Source organism: Anopheles funestus, chromosome 3RL (assembly GCF_943734845.2).
Source record: "Anopheles funestus chromosome 3RL, idAnoFuneDA-416_04, whole genome shotgun sequence".
NCBI lineage: Eukaryota > Metazoa > Arthropoda > Insecta > Diptera > Culicidae > Anopheles > Anopheles funestus.
This window is the reverse complement of record NC_064599.1, coordinates 3,443,007-3,463,676: the sequence shown is the minus strand read 5'-3', so window position 1 is coordinate 3,463,676 and position 20,670 is coordinate 3,443,007. Positions and strand designations below refer to the sequence as shown.

Genomic DNA, 20,670 nt, shown 5'->3' with positions numbered 1-20,670 from the left:
TGCTGTCTTAAATTACTTCAATTAAAAAGTTCAAAGTTACAACCTCTTCTAGATTCTTTTCAAGTTGAACTTGAATATGTAACCCTTGTGTAAGTAACCTTTACAAAATCCAGCATTAGTCTAAATTTTATTTTAAGGTTTAATAATTAATAAAAATATATATTTTTATAAACAAGTAATAATTTAACCCATTTTGTAAGAAACAAATGAATGCTTTCAAGCATTTGAGCTTCATTTTATTATAGCTAAAGACAAATATTTCTGTTTTTATCTCCAGTCTCTGTTCCCTCCCCAAAACGAAGGATGGAAAAAAGGTCGCATTCGAAAGGAATGCTGATACCGACGCCTTTAGAATGCTTTAGAAAACCATCTATTAATCCATATTTGCGATTCATCACGCTGTCTGTTTTTAATATTTTTATCGAACCGAAAACCGTATCAGTCGGGTGTCCGGAGAATAATTGAGCAAGCAAAAAATCAGCAAAAAAAAGGAGGGACGGTATCATGTATTTTGTCCGTACGAAAGCGAACGGCGAATAAAATGCACCGAGCAAACCGTCGTGCAAAAAGGATCGAAACGGTTTCCATAATTAATCGATCATTTAGAGCTGAAATTTATGAACCACAAGCCATACCAACCATACCCGACACGACTATGAGGACTCGGTTGTTGTTTTGTTTTTTTGCGTGTGCCACGTATGAATTGGCGGGACAAAAACACCCCGAGCAGTCCGAGATGCAACCCTAGAAGCAGCATAAATTTCCAGACGACATTTATTTTGCTCACTTTCGGTGGTTCGCATAAGCTTTACGTTTTTTTATTGTGTTTGTTTTTCTTTCTTTTGTCTTGCAGTTTGACACTTGTCTTTCGGTGGGTTTTTTTGTATGTGTGTGTATCGCCAAGTACAATAACCCTTGGCGCAAATTTTAAAAAGAGGTGAAAAAACCTTAAAGTCCACGAGTTGTTAACTTGCAAAAAAATACATTAAATGAAATGTGTTAAATAATATTGGGAGTTTGATAAGAATAAAATTTTGAGTAAAACATTACGAAAAGAGATATAAAAAAACGAAGACAAAAATGATCATAAAAAACACGATTTGCTACGGAAATGCTTATTGCAAATGCTGTCACGCTTCCACGTTAACGATTCACGCTATTATTCGCTGCTGTTTCGGTGCAGATTTTTTTTCCGTTTTGAACATTATTTCATTTACTCCTTTCGCCTGTCTGCCAATCGACGCAACAATGACGGATGTCTGGTTTTTTGGCACCTCCAGACCGTGCGTGTGTGTGTGTGTCTGTTTCTTCATTTTCCAACGGACCATCTTGCGACTTTTTTTGGACATATTCAAACAAATGAGCAAACCTGGTACCGACTGGTCCAAGCTCCAATTCAAAACGTTCGCCTGTCGCATTTGGATGATCATCAGTCATTTAATTGACCTATTGGAGAGCCGGAGGCGCTGCCTTTATGCTGCGGGTACGGGTGCGCTTTGCGGATCTGCATATTAAAACCGCATGCATCATCCATCACTGACAGCGGGATGTTAATCAAAATATATTCTTTTCGTGCGGGTGCTATTTTGAGCGACCGTTGAAATGGAGGAGGCCGAATATTTGGGAAACGCGCACCAAGTGACGCGCAATGTGGAGGTGTCTTTTTTGTGTTTTTTTTTATTTCTTTGCGAATTGATTCAATTTGGCTGTAAGGTTTATTAATGCATTTGCTACAGAGAGTTGTGAGAATCGATGTATTGTACATTTTTCTTATTTTGTTTTTTGCTCACTTATTTGTGTATTTTTTTAAAAGTAATTTGTTTTTTTTTCTCTGATATTATTAATCTAAAAAAGTGCATTTCTAGGATTGTCATTTCGAAGATTCAATGTATACAAAAGCAGAAAAAAATTAAAGTCTAGTCATGCACACGAAGTTTCGCTTCGGTAATGAGTTGCCTGCAAGGAGATGTTAAATTAAAATCCTCATAAAACAATAAAACCCAACCCTTGCAAGGAAAGGCACAGTTGATTAAATGCAAAGTTCATAAAAAAAAATAAAAAAAACTCTATTGAAAACAACTTTCTATTTTCTTTAATCTGAAGTATTTTGTAAGAATGGTGTTCATAAAATAACAATGGTACGTTTGCTCTCACTTTAGCCTCTTTCAAAAGGACACCTGAAGCAGCACCAATAAAACAAGGAAAAACAATAACAAAATACGACGAATTGGTTTTTCCATTTTCCCTTTTTCATTTTCGGGTTGGAAACAAATCGAACTCCAAAAAAACTGTCAAACGCTCTTTAGCACGGATCAAAGCAAACGAAACCGTTTTTGGTTCCCCGTGCCACCGCCGACCATTCCGATCTCTCTCGTACGAATGTAACGTAAAATTCCCAAATTGTTGCATGACCGTGGTGTGCACCGTGTGGCACATGATCAAAGGTAAGCGCCTGGTTGTATGCATCATCGAACACTGGCAAAGACGAACTCATCCCCTCCCCCCGAGGGGGAGGATGTTCGGTAGGTGGAAAGATGGGGATGTGTGGGTTGGTGGGCGGTGGTGCACCAACCAAGCCGCCTTTTGTCCACATCCACGTGGACCGGTGGTGCGCTCGGAAGCGTGAAAATGCATGCTTTCGGTCGCTTTTTATGAAGTCTAGTCCCTGTCTAGACTGGTCCCGACTCCACTCCAGAAAAAAACCCCCACAGTACTCGAACAGGCGACTTGCATCAGCACACAATACAGTGACGCGACCGATGCGACCACTTGTGCCGTGTGTCGAACGCCATTCCGACGTTTCGCCGCCCCTCAAACGACACGTGGCTGCAGTGAGGTGACCGATCTCAAACCTTACCCACCCATCTATCCCACGAAGACGGTACGGAGGGCATGCAAACGAATCGAGTAAGACCAAGACCACCAGTATGGAGCATGGTACAAATGGTGATAATGGTACACCAGCTTAACCCAGCCTCCCAAAAAAACCATGCAACACAGCATGGAACCGTTCGATGTCCTCAAAAAGCAACATAACATCGAACCGTTTGCCAGGAAAAAAGGGTAAAGGTAGCGTCTTATCGCACGACGACCGGTACGTTATGCACCTGCTAAGCAGCTACTAAGCTCCCTGCAGGGGCACCTTTTACTGCTCTGTACCAGCAAAATTAGCTTCCTTCGGGGTCGGCTTCAATAAATCCAATTTCGTTGCCCGATAAAGAGTCGTGGGCCGTGTACGAACGACGAAGCGAGAAAAAAGTCCCGTGGGAGAGCTTTTTGGGGTGCAAATTCGCAACCGGCACGAGTAGGGATTACCGTGATTGACTGTCTGAGCTGTCCCAGGCGCGAGTGACCTGTAAGAGGATAACACTACACCGAGATGCCCCTTGTACAAAAGGTACAAGCGACACGGGTCACGGATACTAGGCGCTGGCACTGGCAACTCTGCCACCCATTGTCGATGCTAGGGAAAGGAAACGGATTAACCTTCCGTTGGTCCCACTCCGGGATTTCTTGAGCTGCCTTTAGTGGCCACGGTTGCGCCGGGGATCACCGATCGTAATCAGACTAACCGGAAGGGATTTGCTGTAATCTGGAGGGAATTGTTTTCGTAGAAATTGCCAAAACAATCAATGGTAAGGTGGATAAGTCATTCGTAGCATTTCGTAACAAGTTTATTACGTCTACCCACGAGAAGAAGATGTCATTCAAAAAGCATTTGCTTTCTATTTCTTCCAATTTTATATGATCGTTATTTTAAGGAACAAAGCACTTTGTCGTTAGAACAAACTTGATCAGGTCTCGAAGAATTTTTGAGAGAATATATTGAATTTTATTCAATTTCTTTTAAATTCTATATCATTTAAACTCTTAGGTCTCGAAGAATTTTTGAGAGAATATATTTAATTTTATTCAATTTTATTTAAATTTAATTTCCAGTGCAAATGTCTTCAATAAAATTTAATTTAAATAATCATTTTAAGGAAAATGATGTTTATGAGAATAAAATTGTCGCTCACATAAAGGTGGTTGCAACGCCCGCATGCGAACGTTTGTTAATAAAATTCAAATTTGTATTTTATGACCTGTTCTCTGGAAAAAAAGATGGTGGAATTTTAACCTTTTTCCCGATTGATTTTATTTTACTTTTTTCAATTGGAAACAAACATTCCAACATCAACTCGCACAACTCATACTTGATTTTATTCACATTCCTTCCCAGATCACCATTTGCCACCGGCAATTGCCAATAAAAAGATCGTGCACGTGCTTTACTGCGCGCTGCCAGTATCCCAGCGCAGCTAAACAAGTGTTTATTCACCCGTTTTCCACCCGGGTGTACTGAACTCCGAATTTCGGCCGAACCGAAATCCCGTGGGTAATTTTATCGCGAACCGTACCATACCATCGCTAATAAAATTGCAATTTCATTTGCCTTCCAAAAACTATACCGCTCATCGTATGTATGGGAAGGATGCAAAAGAGAAGGCGAAAAGGCGAAAAGAAAAACATTCCTCCCGAAATGCAACCACAACAAGCAACGATCATCAAATCGTATAAAATACGACACATTCGCGTTTATCCATTTCGCAGCTTTTGAGGATCATTTTCGGGAGGGAATCCATACACAGCCCCAGACGCACACGTTTCGAAAGGCACATAAAATTTTATTCCACGAACCACGTTCAACCAGTGTGCGAGTTCATATTTCGATCGAGCAGTTTCGCACCGTAGTAAGATATCAGTTCACATCCAAATGCGCTGGAAATCAGGCGCTGGTCGTCAGGTTCGATTCACCGTCTCACGGACGGATGAATTGGCAGGCGGACAGCATTCGATCGCGATAGGAATCGAAGAGGAATCGACAGTTGAGGTTAAGAAATTGGAAATGTGAGATATTTACACGTCCGCCCGACATCGGGGGCAGCACAATGATAACCGAGAACAGTTGGATTTGGATGTGGGAAACAAAAAAGTAATGAGAAAGAATCGATTCCAATGGGCCAATCAGCTGGTAGTGCTTGGCACCGAAGACATGGGACGGATGGCTGTGGAAGCGAAGAACACCCGCCCCGAACAAGAAACGCTTGATTTATAAACTCATAATTTTGCATAAATTATGAAGCACAAACTGTTGCCAAATTTAATCCCATTTTGCTTATGTTTTCGGGTGGCGCTTGTTGGGCAAACTTTTTAGCTAAAGCTCAACCCACCCCGCCCAAAATCTGCCTGCTCCGCTTTTGCACCACAATAATCCGAAACATACCTCGTTCAGCAAATGAGATCGGTTTTTCGGTCGGTCCGCAATGCAAGGGGGATGGACGGTTGTGCATAAGCACCGCCGAAAGTTCGCGACCACAGTCAGGCACAAGAACTTTACCCACCGAAAACCTTGTTGCGAAAACTTTCGAGACTGTCTCACTCGTTCTGGTTTGTAGCGTAAGGACAATTTTCCCTCCCACGCTGAAAAGCGGGGGGGGGGGGGGGGGGGGGGAGGGATGGAGTTTCGGGGAGCAGTGAGAGTTGAATTGTAAAAACCCGTCTGCAAACGACCAGCACCAGTCGTGGTGGTCTCATCTGGCCCTATCCGGTATCTGTCAGTGAACGCCGGCTCGTCTTATCTTCCATTTCATCCTCGCTTTTTTTGTTCCTCTCGATCTCCGATCTGCGAGACACGTGCCTCATTCCACTGGGCGGCCGGTCACAAATAAAAAACCACAAACGATATGTGACTTCTAATATAAACTGACGCTTTTTATTTGACACTGGTGCTGGTCGGTTTGTTTGATGATCCAGACCAAAACCAGGGAGGCGGGGTTTTTGCGGGAAAATTCTGCCACGAGTGCAGTTCTGTATCACACTGGCACTGGATGAATCAGTAACGAATTGGAGCGAAACTTTTTGGACTTTCTCACATTTCGCAGATGTTCTTGGTGTTGGTGGGTGTTGAGTAATATTTCCTGGCACCGTAATCGACTGAGTTAGTTGGATTGGTGAATAGTTTTCTTTTTGTTTTCCCTTCTGTGCTTAGGTGGTGGAACACTGAAAGTCGTGAAGTCTGCTGTTTATGAAGTAATTTAATACTTTTTTAGCTCAGATCAATATAAATAACATATATAACAAAGAAGTTGATTAATGTTTGTGATGAAGTGTACACCAATTTATACAGATAGAAAGAAGGGCAATGATTTTGAAGAGCTCTTTTCCATAGAAATACTCGTAACGCCTACCAGTTAAGCTACAAAGTACTAAATTTCGCCAAGAATAAACGTTCCTCTAATGGTTGTTACATCTTTCTTTATCACCAAAATCCCTGGAATAGGGATTTATTAAGATGAATATTTTCCTTCCCAGTTACAGTTCTATATTTGTTCCAATTCTTGGAGAACATCAATAAACCCCCAAAGAAATTTATTATTCGATTTGATCCTTTGCATATTCCAAGTGGTTTGGCGTCATTTTTTATGAACAAACAAAATTGGATTGAGTAGAAAAGCAGTAACTTTGTTTCGATAGTAAACTTCAATAAACAATGTCTCTGGCCTTATCTAAACCAAGCGTGTCATCCTTTATGAGTGGAAAAAAATCTCTTCCAGTACCTTTTAAAGCACCGGTACTTCATAGATACGCACGCAGCCGAGCTATAATCCTCCATTTCCCGGTCTTTAATCACTTTCCTGGATTCTTCAACACTTCCGGAACGCTACGTATGCATTGGCATGCAAATAAATCAGCTTTATACCGGATTAAATCACACTGCAACTGCAACGGATGTGCTCGCGGATGTGCTCCCGGGAGCAAACACAACCAATCAAAAGTGCAATGCCAGAAATAGGGAACGAATCTTGGATGAGACTCAGCGGGTCCGGCAGTGAAACGAAGTAAAAAATAATGGACCTTCCTGGTGTTTTTTTTGCTTGTTTGCTGTCCCTTTGGTATGATGCACAAATCCTGGCAACTGTTGGGCGAGATAATACCCACCTTGCACGGTGAGCACACGAGCGCACAATGTTGCACAGAATCGTCCGTAGGCGATTCGGGTTTTGGCGAGAAAATGCTACTACCATCCGCAACGTCACGGCCACTCTATCAGAATATAAAATATGATTTCATTCAGCGACGGATTTATCAGCATTCAGCATGGCACAGCAACAAAGTATATCTGCAGCTGGTATGGACGGATTGCATTGAGGGATTTACTTCACTGCCTCAATGGAGTGCAGATAAAAGAAATAAGATGCCCAGTCAGTTCATTATCGCTTACGTTTCGGTACCGAGCATGACAGTTTGAAGGGATGGACATTGTTGTGTTGATAATATTGTGGACTACAAAACGATGGTAGCTTTAGAACCTTCAAGTACGAGCAAATGAGAACTGTTGAAGTATTTTTTTCTTAAATTATTTATTGAGTAGAACTACCAAGTATTGAAGAAATGAAAGTAGTCTCCGAATTTATCACGTGGAGTCTTTCCTTTTCCATTTTATATGTATATATTGTAGACTAGAGCTATCAGGGACTTGAATTCGTCATGTCTCAAAAGTCGTCTAATTTATTGGAGAAATATTTCTGCCCATTACTTGTTTTTTGATAAGTAAAAGACGTGAAACTTGAAGTTGACAGGTATAAAATACTAAATTCAACTTTCGGTCTATAATGAAGAAAACGTCCTCAAAATCTTCGGTTAAGTATTTGACGCTAGTAAAAACATCATCACGACACATTAAATGTGCTTCAACGTTATCGGCGTGCGTTACTCTTTTTTGTATTCGCCATTTCATTGTTGTGTCATAATTTAACCGAATGCAGATGTCTGCCTTCCGTATCTCGTCGGTTGCCATTAAACGGCGGCTAATTGTTGCTGCCAATGCAGCCATAACCGTTAGTCAGGCGAATGTTGCTCACTCCCGCACACACACTGGAAGTCGCGCGTACGCGCTGTCAGCTGCAAATCGTTACAGTATCTCTGTCGCTTGGACGCCATGAACTCGCGCACACCCAGCCGATGCAGTGCTATCAATCGCTTTGAAAGCTTTATTGCCATTTTCCAGACGCGGGCGCAATATTCCATGGCGTCATGTTTGAGGATCGTCGACGGGTGTGGCGAGCGTACCTTCTACTGCCTGGACACGTCAACGCTACTGTCACTTTCGCGCGACTGTCAATCTGAAGCTGGCAAAGGTATGCATCGGTATCCAGTGAAAGAGTGGGGAGGTGGGGGGTTTGCGGCAGCGTCCCATCCCGGAGACAGACAGATGGCAAAAGGTCGTAATTATTTTTTCATGCCAAATTTCAACGTCATTTTATGGCCGTTAATACACGTACACCCATATAAAAATGCTCGGTCACTAACCGTCCGTTGCAGTTTCACACTTTACGCCGTTTAAACTCATTTGCAGCACATAACGTCATCATGCAATGTTATATTCATTTTTTGAGACTGTATACTTTGAGGAGGGTTTTTTTTGTCGTTTTTCTTGGAGTTTTTGCTACTTTTCCTTTTCGCTTCAAGCCGTAACCATTGCGTACGTGTATACATGTTAATTCCGTTACTATCCCCACACAACGGATGACATCGTACGTGTATCTTTGTGTTTTGTGTTTTTTTTTTTTATTTTTCCAAAGCATTTTTTTACGAACCTTTAACGATCGGTTTCGAAGACGGCGACACTTACCAGCAGCCTATTACTTTCCGGTCAGACATTTTACGATTTTTACACACCAACCGTCTGTCCGGTACCTTCGCTTTACTGCCGTTAGGTGGACGTTTAAATATGAATTATAGACTGGCGATATTTTTTTTTTGCTGTTGTTGTCCACTGTGTGGACCAGGGAATGCATAACGCTGCCCCAACAGCTGTACTGCTGCAGCAAACGATGTTGCAACGATGTGCTCAGCATCATTCTGCTCCCAGTTGCAAGGGCTTATCGGCGCCACTAATGGAATGCCGATGCAAAATCCTCTGCTGGTGCTTGCGTCTGTCTAAGCGTAAATCTTACGATAAACTCTCCCACAAAAGGACACTCGTTGCGGGGATGCAACGGTTTACACGGTTTCATATTGTACCGCGGTACATCATCGTTCGCAGCCCGGTTGCGGGCTTACGGGGCCGGTAATATGCACAAACGATTGCACCATCCGGTGCACACGATAATTACCGGCCGGTCGGTCGGTGCCAGGATAAATCGTTCGACAGTGAGCATTAATTTAAGTCTGAAACTCTACCCGTAAGCAAACAGGAATGTTGGACCAGTAATGGAGGCACCCAAGTGGGGGGGGGGGGGGGGGGGGGGGGGGGGGGGAGTGGGTTAAATTAAAATTGTAGTCGTTTGCGCACCCACCTGATGTGGCTGAGAATAGTACACGCTGGTGCCAAGATGGAAGTTTTGGGTTGTGCTGTAATTACCGACGGTCTGATAGGATGTAGGAGCAACGTGGGATCTTTACGTACATTGGACAGTGTAAGCTAATCGGAGACATTCGTTCTGTTATTGCATAAGAACTGTAATAGTATACTATCAAGAAGGAGAGAGAGAGGCAAGTGGAGTCGTTATGGATGGTTTGTGGCTGAGTAAAGTCCTTAGTAAAAGGTCTTATTTCGCGTTCCTATCTGAACTTTGCTGGCTTATAAATGTAATGTAATGGGAAGCTGTCATAATTCAACATAATAATAAAACAGATAACACCGAATAGTACACGAAGTTACCAATAAAAGGCTTTCCTTGACTCTATTTACTCGAAGGAGGATAATGAGTCCTGCGTCCGAATTAGAGATGAGAATACTCACTCTTTTCAAAGAGTTGAAACAGAGTGAAAGAGTGGTTATAAGGATTTGAAACATGTATTCACTCGTTTGAGAGTCATAAAAATATTATTCTAAACTAATGTGTTGATTACTCCTTCAAATTAATTCAAAATGTAGAATTGTTTTAGTGAGGCCGAGTATACCCGCGATAAAAAAAGAAAATAAAAATGTCTGTGGAACTGTATTATGATACTGTTAAGATACCAAGAAAACCAAAAATAAATTATATTTCATAAATTCGAACATAAGTTTTGTTTACTTTTTTCGAAATTAAAAATTAAATTTAAAATTTCGAATAATGATATTCAAATAAATTAGCTTCACGCGAAATTGCATTTTAATCACTGCAGTAGAGTGATTTAAATCCAAAAAGAATATCGACTCACTCTTATTGTGTGAGTAGAAACGCAAAAGAGTGAGTCATTAGCCGGCAGAGAGAGTGAATGAGTAAAACGTCAAGGTGTGAGTAAAAGAGTCATAAAAACTTCTTATGCTGAGTTGAAACCATAAACTCCTTTGCAGGATTAGACTCACACACTCACTCATACTCAGTGTGCACATCTCTAGTCCGAATTAGATTTGAAACACGGTCGTGCTGTGTAAAGAACTGCGTCGTTACCACATACACCAGCAGGCCATCCAAGCCTCAAATTGCTTTCATTTATTTTTTACTATTCTTTGCTTGAAAATGCCGTTTAAATCACCATTCCAATGATTAAAATATATTAGTAAATAATTTAAAAAAAATTTAATATACTGGTTTATGACACATTCTTGTTCTGGTGTAAAAGAAGAATGAATAAATCAAACATTTAACTCAGGTCACCAATCATTCATCGCCACTTAAGTATCTTCCTAGTGGCTCTTTTCCGGCAACAAAACCAGGAAAATTACAAATTACAATTAAATTTAACTACACAACACTAAAACGATCTAATCTTCGTTGCCTTCTATGGGATGGATACAATAGATGATGCTAAACGAACTCACCACCAGTGTGCACAGCAACAAAAAAACATGGAAGATACAATAAGCTACTGATGGCTTTCAAATCGGACCCCCTTGCAAATAAACTTAATCAAGTCGCATTCGGAATATCATCTCCAACCAAGGCAGGGCAACCTCATCGTACCGTGCCAGAGAGATAGTTCGTGCATAAATTTGCAAGTCAACGAAACGAAAATGATGAGCCACCTTTCTTGCCTTTTTTTATGTTTTGCGTTTATTTTTGTTTCCCCCCTTCTTCGGTTGATCCTTCTTCAGAGCCAATTCAACCACGCAGACACACCCTCAGTGCTATTCGGGTTTGTTTAAACTGGAGCTATGAAGTATCTCAGCTCCAATGATGCCATCGGGCGGTGGGGGGCAAGCGAATGAAGACCAATTCTTTTCGTACTATTTTCTCTTCCTTTCATTGGCCGCTGGGTGTGCTATGGGGAAGGAAACTCCATGCGCTATCAGTGCTCCGCAATCGAAACACTGATGTCCATTCATTCATTGCCGGATCTTCGCCCCGTTGGTGAGGCTATCAATTGACTTCTATCTGTTATGCAAATGAAATGTTATGTTGGTATGTGCTACGTGGAATCGCGATGAGCGCTACCCCGAGCGAAGAGGAAACATCAAAGTGCGGGCGATTCTTGCTCGCCGTAGGTCAGTTATTTTAGAACAAAACTTCGTTGCCGGGTGTGAGGGGTTCTAAGCTTCCAAATGGACGGTAAAATGCGTTGCCAAGATGGGCATTGATAACCTCACGCCTGACAAACGGTCGATGTCCAACGGCAACCACCAAACGCGTTGGTGACAGTGAAATGTTCCCTCGCAATGGCAAGTTACTTGGCCATCAAACAAATTTCCACTCAAAATCTAGGTCGTGCGCCAACGAAGAAAGCTTCTATTACGCGCGCGACTCCATCAGGCATCGGGCCCAATCAGTGCGTTGTTATCATGCTGATGCAGCAAAGCAAAACTTCAATCTAGCAGCAGCATCTACACACAGAGAAATCGCTCCTTTTGCAATACGAAACGACCCTTGCGCCCCGTCAGCGCATAAATAAATAAACTAGATACAAATTTGTTTATTTCGTGACCGTCGAACATTTTGGACGTTTTTTGGACGCTGTATGCGCTTTGGACAAATAAATGAAAGCGCAAACACTGCAACAGATGGCAAAATGGCAGCATCGGCGACAGAATCGGTCATACCCCGAAAAATGGTGACCAGCAAAAGGCAAGGATGGCAATGGTTGGTTGGATGGACAAAGCTCACCGATTCCTTCGACCTGATAATCCGTTCGTCGGGACATTTCAAACCTTCAAGCAGACTATGTTTAGATGGTTGAGTTCGATAATGGGTTGGGCCCCCGGCGGGGAACGATTGCAGTTGGAATCCAGATTAAGCTTGTTGTGATATGATCTTTACCACAACAAATGCAACTTGTATCCAAGGTTGCCCATTCAGGGTTAAAACTTCAATGTTTCATCCACAACCTTCAAGCGTCTTTCAACTTCAAGAATCTTCAATATCTTTATTGAGGAATCTATTTATGTACGTATTTCGTTAACTTTAATTCAATTTTTGAAAAGTTCTCTTTCAAGTTCCTTTCTCTCTCTCTTACAAAATTTAGAATGAATTACTATATCCTATGCGAATAACTACCCGCACACCAAAGCCTAATGTGTGTGTCGTCAGAGAAAAATGCGATGCTGCAACGCCGGCACCCGAGTACGACATTGGGGACCGATCCGAGCATCAATTTACCATTCAAATCTCGTTCATTTCCCTGCAAAAAAATGCCGGAGGTCTAGAGGCTCATTACCATTTAACCATGAACCTTTCGCAAAAAAGCCGAGCGACGCTCGGTTTCAAACGCCAACGGAATCGGTGTAGATGAATATGCAATAATGCAGGCAGTTGTATGCTTTGTCAGACGGACCTACTGGTGATGCACCGGAGTAGAATCCGGTTACCAAAAGCCCCAAACGAATGTCTCGGTGTCACACCTTCGGACCGTCCTTAAAAGAGGGAGACATCGAAAAAAAGAACTAAAACAACAACCACAAATACCCACCCCAAACGATTCGTCTCTACCTATCTGCAGTCTATTAATCCTGTGCATCGTAGGCCGTCGCAGCTGGAGCCTGCACTTCGATGGGTTCCGGGTGTCCATTTCATAGCGTCGGAATCAATCTTCGCCGGTTAAGCAAAGCAAATGAAACAAAAAATGTTTATCTGAAACATTTAACCGTCCAGGCAATAAGAAGAGGCCTCCCTTCTTTAACGTGTGCAACGCAAAACGCAGCCAATCATTATTCATCCCCCTTGTTGCGTCCATCGGGCTCGTTTTGTGCCGTTAATGAATAACAACAAAAAAAAACACGGGATAAAATGAAATCTTAACCCTATAAGAAATGGTTACGATACGGAGCTCGATTCTCTCTTCCGTTTCGGGGGCCAATTCGTTTTTTGGCAATGTCATCCCATGCCCGTCGAAGATTAACAGAGACAGCAGAGCGAAATGCAATTCGTGCCAATGAGGGGAACGTAACCCCATTGCGACGAATGTCCGGGCAAGTCATCAAGCAGAGGGCCAACAACTTGACACTCAATCCGGACGCATCAGCTCGAGGAGGAGGAGGAATAGGAGGTGTGGCGCGCTAAGATCCGTCCGTTGAGAAGTGTCACACGTCGACGGGATGACCATAAAATGAGCGATTTAACGAGCAGCCGGTCCGGTAGGGACTTCTTCTGCTAGCCAGTGTGTGGCTGTTGTGTTGTTCCTCTTTCGGGCTATAAATTACCGCTGTCTAAAGAGACATTGGGACGTCTTATTCTTCCCACTCCACTCCACAGGCGCACTTACCTCTGTGCTGGGCGAAGGTGGTATTCCATGTGGTGGACGATTTACCCGGCCGGAGCGGAAACGAGGAGGATACGGTGATGTAGCCACGCGGATCATCCATGAGTACGCTGTAATCACGCTGACCGGTGCCGGCTGACGGAGCCGTTGACGATGACGTTACCGGTGACGGTTCTGGCGTGACATTCGTGACAATTGCCAACGGTTCATCCGGATCCATCGTATCGGTCACCTCCTTCACAGTCGGTACTAGCGAAGCTTCCTGACCAAACTGGGAGCTGTTTGTGACGATCGTCGCCAAATGGTTCGCGACTCCATCTAGCACGGCCTGGCTGGTGTTGAACTCCTTGAACCGTCGGTAGAACTCCACATCCACCGCGTCCACGTGCACGTGCGACCGTTTGCGTGGTGCCTTCCCCAATCGGGACGCATTCAGCTGGTTGCGCAGATACTGGCGCATCGCCGTCAGTGTCAGATTGTACAGATCGGGATGCGCTCCCTCACCGCCATTCTCCGTGGTGCCGTGAGCCGGGTCAACTGGTCGCCGGTGGCCATGTTGCTTCCGGTCGTGATGATGTTGGTGGAGCAGCGTTAGGGAGGCCGCCACCGCTGGATGCGCCGGACGTACGATCGGAACCGTGGCGGTTGACGGGGATGCGAGTGTGGTTGACGATGTCGAGGCCGGCAGTGTGCCGTGTTGATCGCCGCCGGATGCGAAGTGTTTCTGTGCCGCCGATGGCACCGCTAGGGAACACGCCGACGAGAGCAGTGAAGTCAGCAGCATTAGTATGAGCCCGTACGCTCGGCTGGCCCCCGCGGCACCACTGGACACATTCTGGGGGGCCACTGCGACGACCGGTGTTCACCGTTGGGGTGACCCACTGCCACCACAGCTACCCGCTGCAGCCACGATGCACCTCACCATGTCGCACGACACACGACAGCACAACACGCGCCCGTGGCACTTGCTCGTTAGCCGCCGATAGCACCCTTATTGTTAGCCGTTTTCCAATGCACTTATCGCTTGTCACTTGCTTGTCAAGCGGGGTAGTAATAAATTTTTCAACTAATTGAGGTTTGTTTTAAGCTTTTTTTTCGAAAGGATTTTTTTACACACTTTAAAATCAACACTTTGGATTCTTTTTTTCTGCCACTTTGTACCACTTTTATAAGTTTGATTAGTCACACTACTGACGCACTTTATATCTGAAAATAAAAGAAAAGAACACCATTAGTTGATGATTATTTAATGTCGTTGAATCGATAATTTATCTTAAACTTATCTTAAGTCAAACGATTAATTTAACTCCAGTAATGCAAGATTTCGTCCTTAATTCTTTCAATATAAGTAATTGAAAACAAAACACGATTATTGAGAAGATGTTTTAAAAGATAAGAGTCAACAAACAGAGCTTCTCAAGAATATACTAAGCTAAATGATGAATGAAATTGGTTCAACATCTTCAGAACTAATGCGAATTCTTCTACAGCATTTCCAGCATTCTATGACTTTTACTCTTCACGATGAATATATCGTTCAATTCTTCCTCTGAGTTACTACAAGACATAGATCTTTGTTAGAGTCTGGACACAGAGTTGTTGTTTAATTTAGTATGAATTACTTAGTTGAGAAGTTCCAGGAAAACCCTTTAAATTTAATTTGCATGAATATTATTTGCACTCCATCGATACTTGACAACACTAGAAGCTAATAGTATAAACAGAACGGAATTTTAGAACATGAACTGTGGTAATGGGTTAGGAATTTTTAACGATTGAGCAAACATTGTAAAAGCCTAAGCCAAACCGCGTACACGTACTTTGCATACAAGCAATCTCGAGATATCACAAGTTTCCTCCGATCACAACCGGTATAATTTCTACAGTTGTCTTGATATATATTGAAGAAGTGATCATGACTTCTTCAATGAAAATCAACAAGATCAAGCGATGATCAAGCTATTCGGGTATTGTCCAGACATTCGGCTCTTATCAAAAGTTGTAACCTTTAATGTTGGACCTGAAGAAAGACTCATTTATTATTTATTTTAAAATAAAATAATTTGTATCAACAACATCGATCCACTAATTCTTCGATCTTGTTTTAAGATGTACGCAACATACATCAACAAGTGCAAATAAAACCAAACCCAAAAAAAGAAAGAAACCCTCATCCGACAGGCCTCCAAATGATTCTGAGAACCGTTTCCGATCCACCTGCTCGATTATGTAATGGTTTCGGCCAGCAGTTTATCCTCGGCCAACCGCCAGTCTGTCGGGGAGATGGATTCCAAACACCTTCCAAGTGCGGCTTCATAGCGACCCATCCTTCAAAACCATTCAACCACCGAGCGTGTGGCGGTGTGTACCGTGCCTGTCTACCACGCAGCTACTGCTCGGACAGATTCACCACGTTCGATCAGTTTCAATTATAGCACCGTCGGCGTCGCACATTTGGAAACGTCGCGTTACCTCGCTCGGTGTCGGGCACCGGCCACAGTATATGTTTCGGACGCAGTTCTCAAGCAGTTAAAATACCACACATGTACGTTTGATTTACTACCAACTTAGTGGTCATCGCGAAAAATATGCTTCCTACCGTCAGCGCTCAGAAGCCGCACGGTACTGTCGCGTATCAACTATCCTTTTACTACTGCCATGTGCCGACCGTGTCTGTCGCTCTACATCATAATCATCGCATGGTATGGGTTTTCTTCACTTGGTGGAAAAAAAAACGTTCACACAGGGCGTTTTCGGGGGGAGGGAGTAGGGCGGAGGGTGTAGGGAAATGGGCAACCGACAAGAAAATATATTTATATTTAGCTCTCATTTTTCTCTGAGTGATGACATTTGCAGGATTTGCGTTCGTTTTGCTTTTGCCTTTAGCAAAATCCTTCTTTGCCCCCGTTTTTTTTCACATGCTGTCCCACATGGTGATCCTCCCGGTAAGTTTAGTGAAGTAACGTGACTTAAGCACCGCAATGGACCGACCCGAATCTAGGACTAGATGTAGGTGAGATGAAAAAGAACGATCGTTTTGGGAATGGGAAGGTGAAGCAATTCCGAACCGGATACATATTTATGACTTTACTTTACGTCCATGTAGACGCCCGAGAAGCACGGCGAAAGAAGAAAAAAAAACACAACTTTTCACCGGTAAAATGTCGAAATTGATTGAGATCCCGCGTCCGCTTTCCTTGAGGCGTAGGAATTTTCATCATCAATTTGTATATATTTTTTTGTTTTTCCTCTTTAGCCTAACAACGCTCTTAGTAATCGTCTTCGCTTCGTGTAGAAACTTTTCATGCGAAGCAAGAACCCCATCCAGATCGACCAAATAAATGTGCCAAAGGGTGTTGAAGGAGGGCAAATGGGGGTGGGGGATTGGGGCAGACGTCTGACAGATGATTTCGTGTTACCCCCCCTCGATCGGTGAGGACGTGAGTAAAGAATGAAGCAAGGTGGGAAGAGGTGTGTTCGCCACTATCACTGACTGGTGAATCCCGTCAAAACAAACCGTACGGCGCATGTGCGCCCACCGGGAAGCAAATGAACCGACCGGCCATGAAGGGTGTACCGGAGACGGTAAAAACAACAAGCAAGGGAGAGTGATGAAGAAAGAAACAAAAAAAAACACTAAACTACGAAGATATGCAAGCATGAAAAAACAAATTCTCCGCGACGCGCTGATCTTGTACAAAATTCGTCTCACTGTCTCACATGGTGAAGCTGTCACAGTGAGCGTGAGTTGTTTGGCGGGCCGATGAGAGCGAGATGAGCGGCTCCACCTCACGTCCGTGAGCATCCGCTTCGCGTTCCATTTGCAGCCGCCTTTCGTCCGCGTGATCCGTCGGTATTTTCGCGCTGTCGCCGCCGGTTTCTGGGTGAAAATAATATCGGAGAGAATTTTCAGCAAATCCTCCTTGAGGAAAAGTTGGGTTCTTTAAATAGAACGGACGGTTTTTCGGCTGGTCCCGAACGTTGTGGCGCACTCCCGCAGCATGGCGGAACAACAGTTGTGGAAGGAACTGAACAACTGTCCACGGTTTGTCCTTTTTTTTTTATTTTCCCTCGTACCGAAGATCTACACGCTTCCAGCACAAAGCTGTTTAGTATGGGTTTTTTGATAACTTCACCTACCATTGTTGCCTTGTCGGTATAAAGCCACGCACAACCGTCCGAAGCACCGAAGAGTTTTGTCTCACATTCTTTCGGCTTCCGGGGAGCAAACGACCGGATGTGTATCGGAACCGCGTCAACCGCGAGGGAGGGTTCAGTTTCACTGATAAAAAAGGAGAATACGAAAAAAAACCCGATCACTTCCCCACCTTTCCAGCTGGAAACGGTGAGCTGGAACACCACATTCACCCGCGAAGGCCACGCCGAAATGAAGTAATGGGACTAAATGGCGATACTCTCTTTTTGCTCACGCCACTGCACACGCGTTATGGGGCACGAACTCGATGCAAATGCAAATCATGACCCGTTAGCACGGATATGAAAATACAGACACACACACAAACACACACACATACACGCACGCACACAAACACAGCCGAAACGTACACGCGGCCGAGCGCAACTGGTGCAAGTGCAATTCACTATTTTGCATATGAAATTGCGAATTATTGTACCACGAATTCGGTACGCGAGGTGACGAGGGAGCCGCGTGTGGAGTTTATACCGTACGCACTTGACGTTTACAACGGCCGTTCGCTTACAGGGGACGGTCGTTCTCTGTTGGGCGGAACAAGGGTATTAGCATGCATCGGAACCTTTGCGCGAAGCGCGTACACTCACACTACCGCCCGCATGGTGCGCACTTTTCGGCCGGCTTTCACGAGACTCACGAGGTCTAATAATAAACCGCACACGGATACACGGGTTTCGGTTGGCGGGAGCAAAAAGGGGAAACCGCGCGTGCGGGTGTGCGCGACTCACGACAAATTACGACGATGGCGACGGGCGGACCAGCACCAAAATGGCCCCCGCTTGGCGCACACGGGGGGGAAAAAAAACCGTCACCAAAAGCGGAATATCGGAAACCAGCTTTCCAGACAAACCGTGATGGGAAACCAGCTGCCTTAACACGCCTTAATCCGACTATATCACACTATCACGCACACGCACGGCAAAATCAATCACGCCCGTACGCACCTTTCACACGCGCGAAAAGCACAACGTCCCATCCGCAAAATGTGGCTGCCTCCTTTGCATTTGGGCGATAGACAGAACACGCTAAAGCACACGCGAAAAAGGAGCGAGAGCTGCACGGGTGAAACGAACGACAGCGAAAAATGCGTTTGACAGCTCACGAAATCTCACCAAAACACGCGGCAAAACCCGCTCACACGCTCGTTCGCTCATCTCACGTCTCACTGGCGCGAGCGTTTGGCTCGAGATGTTTGGGGCACAGCATCTCTTTCTATTTTCCTTTTCACTTTCTTCTAACCGTTCTCTCTCTCTCTTTCTCACGCACACACGCACTATTTCTCCCGCTTAAACGCCCCTTGTCTACTAGGAACGTGTTGGCAGGAACGGCCGAATGTTGTGTGTGTCCTCGCGCTACCGTTAGCTTCGCACTACTGACATCTTCTAGTCGGCGAGCGCTCTCGCGGAACCGTCGCGTTGGTAGCGCCAATTTTATTACGCGCCGTGTGTTGATGTTTATTTTTATTTATTTGGCTCATTAATATTTCACCTCGCGGATGGCAGATGCGGTGTGCAAGACCGCTGTTGGCCGCTGCTACTCACCGTCCGTTCGACACTAAGTGCGAACACGGAGGAGACTCCTGGTCGCTCGTAGGCTGCGGTTTTAAATCAGCATCCGCCGTCAGCGGTGTGTGTATGAGTTGCTCAATCTTTTCCTGCTGTGGAATCGTTTGGGCAACATTTTACTATCGGTGTACAGGAATAGAGTAAAAAAAAAGGCTTTACACCCTGTACCCGTAGATATGTCTTCCAATAATTGTCTCACTTGGTCTCTTGGCTTGCTCTCACGGTGGGATTCCGATGGTGTGCTCTCTCTTTAAATAATCCTTCACTTTACCGCTTTCACATCGGTTCACGTGGTTTTTGTTTGTGTATATTTGTGCGTTTTTGTTTAAAATAGTTAACCAACGCAGTTACGAAAAAGTAAATAACGGATAGAAATATTAATAGCGAAATATTAACGAATATTGTTGACAATTATGTTTTAGTGCTCACAATAGAACGGGCGTCTAACTATAAATTCTTCATGATGTTTGGGTTTGCTATTTATTTTTCAACATTTAATCCTATCGTAGTTGGGATCTAATCACATCTGGAGCAAATATGTGATTCACTACACACGATAACGAGATGACAAGCGTGATCGGATTGGTAGTAATCTATTTAAATACTTATATTTACTGGTTGCCAGCTTAAATGATGCTCATCCGAATGATCTTGTTGAATTTTCATGCGTAATACTAAAGTGTAAATTTAGCAGAAACAGGTAACAATATAAATACCTGATATAGATAATAGAATTGACAAAAGTGACTAGAATCCTGAGGATTGAAGTCTCTTAAAAACTGACTACCAAAGAAAATGGTCAGTTAATTGTCAAAAATTGAATTCTTTTGCATACTTTTAGGTGTCCAACACAGTCGTAATCTCTTGAGAGTACAATTTTATTTACCCAAAGAAAAGCTTTTGTTCAAGTAATCGCTACCGTGCGTTTAATCATAAAAATGATTTTTTATACATTAAGCCAAGTTAAATTGTTAAGTTTCGTTAAGCAAATTAAGCAATAAAATCATATCACATAATGAAAATATTGAAAGTAAAGAAGTTTGAATATACAACTTTAGTTTATGATAAGTTATATGTATAACGTCCAAGAAGAATTAAATTCTTACAAAACTTGAAACAAACCGAACCGTTAAGTAAAGTTAAATAAACAAAAATAATAATAATTGGTTAGATATGATCAAGAACTAAAACAACTTGCCGTACAAAACGAGTATCAAGCAAATATAC

At 43.5% G+C, this 20,670-nt stretch overlaps 1 protein-coding gene across 4 annotated transcripts in view; it reads right to left on the bottom strand.

Moving 5' to 3' along the window:
* The window catches only part of LOC125770371 (homeotic protein female sterile), a 161,049-nt gene that overhangs the window by 116,537 nt on the left and 23,842 nt on the right, over positions 1-20,670 (bottom strand). The window contains exons 1-2 of one of the 4 annotated variants that reach the window (XM_049439868.1): positions 18,991-19,371; positions 13,669-14,871 (exon numbers count right to left, since the gene is read on the bottom strand). In XM_049439868.1, the coding sequence (XP_049295825.1) occupies positions 13,669-14,449 (781 nt within the window). In that variant the 5' untranslated portion in view covers positions 14,450-14,871; positions 18,991-19,371. Of the gene's footprint in view, positions 1-13,668; positions 14,872-17,805; positions 18,421-18,822; positions 18,960-18,990; positions 19,372-20,670 lie in introns of those variants that run through there. The other 3 variants (XM_049439867.1, XM_049439864.1, XM_049439866.1) reach the window with 3 other exon arrangements.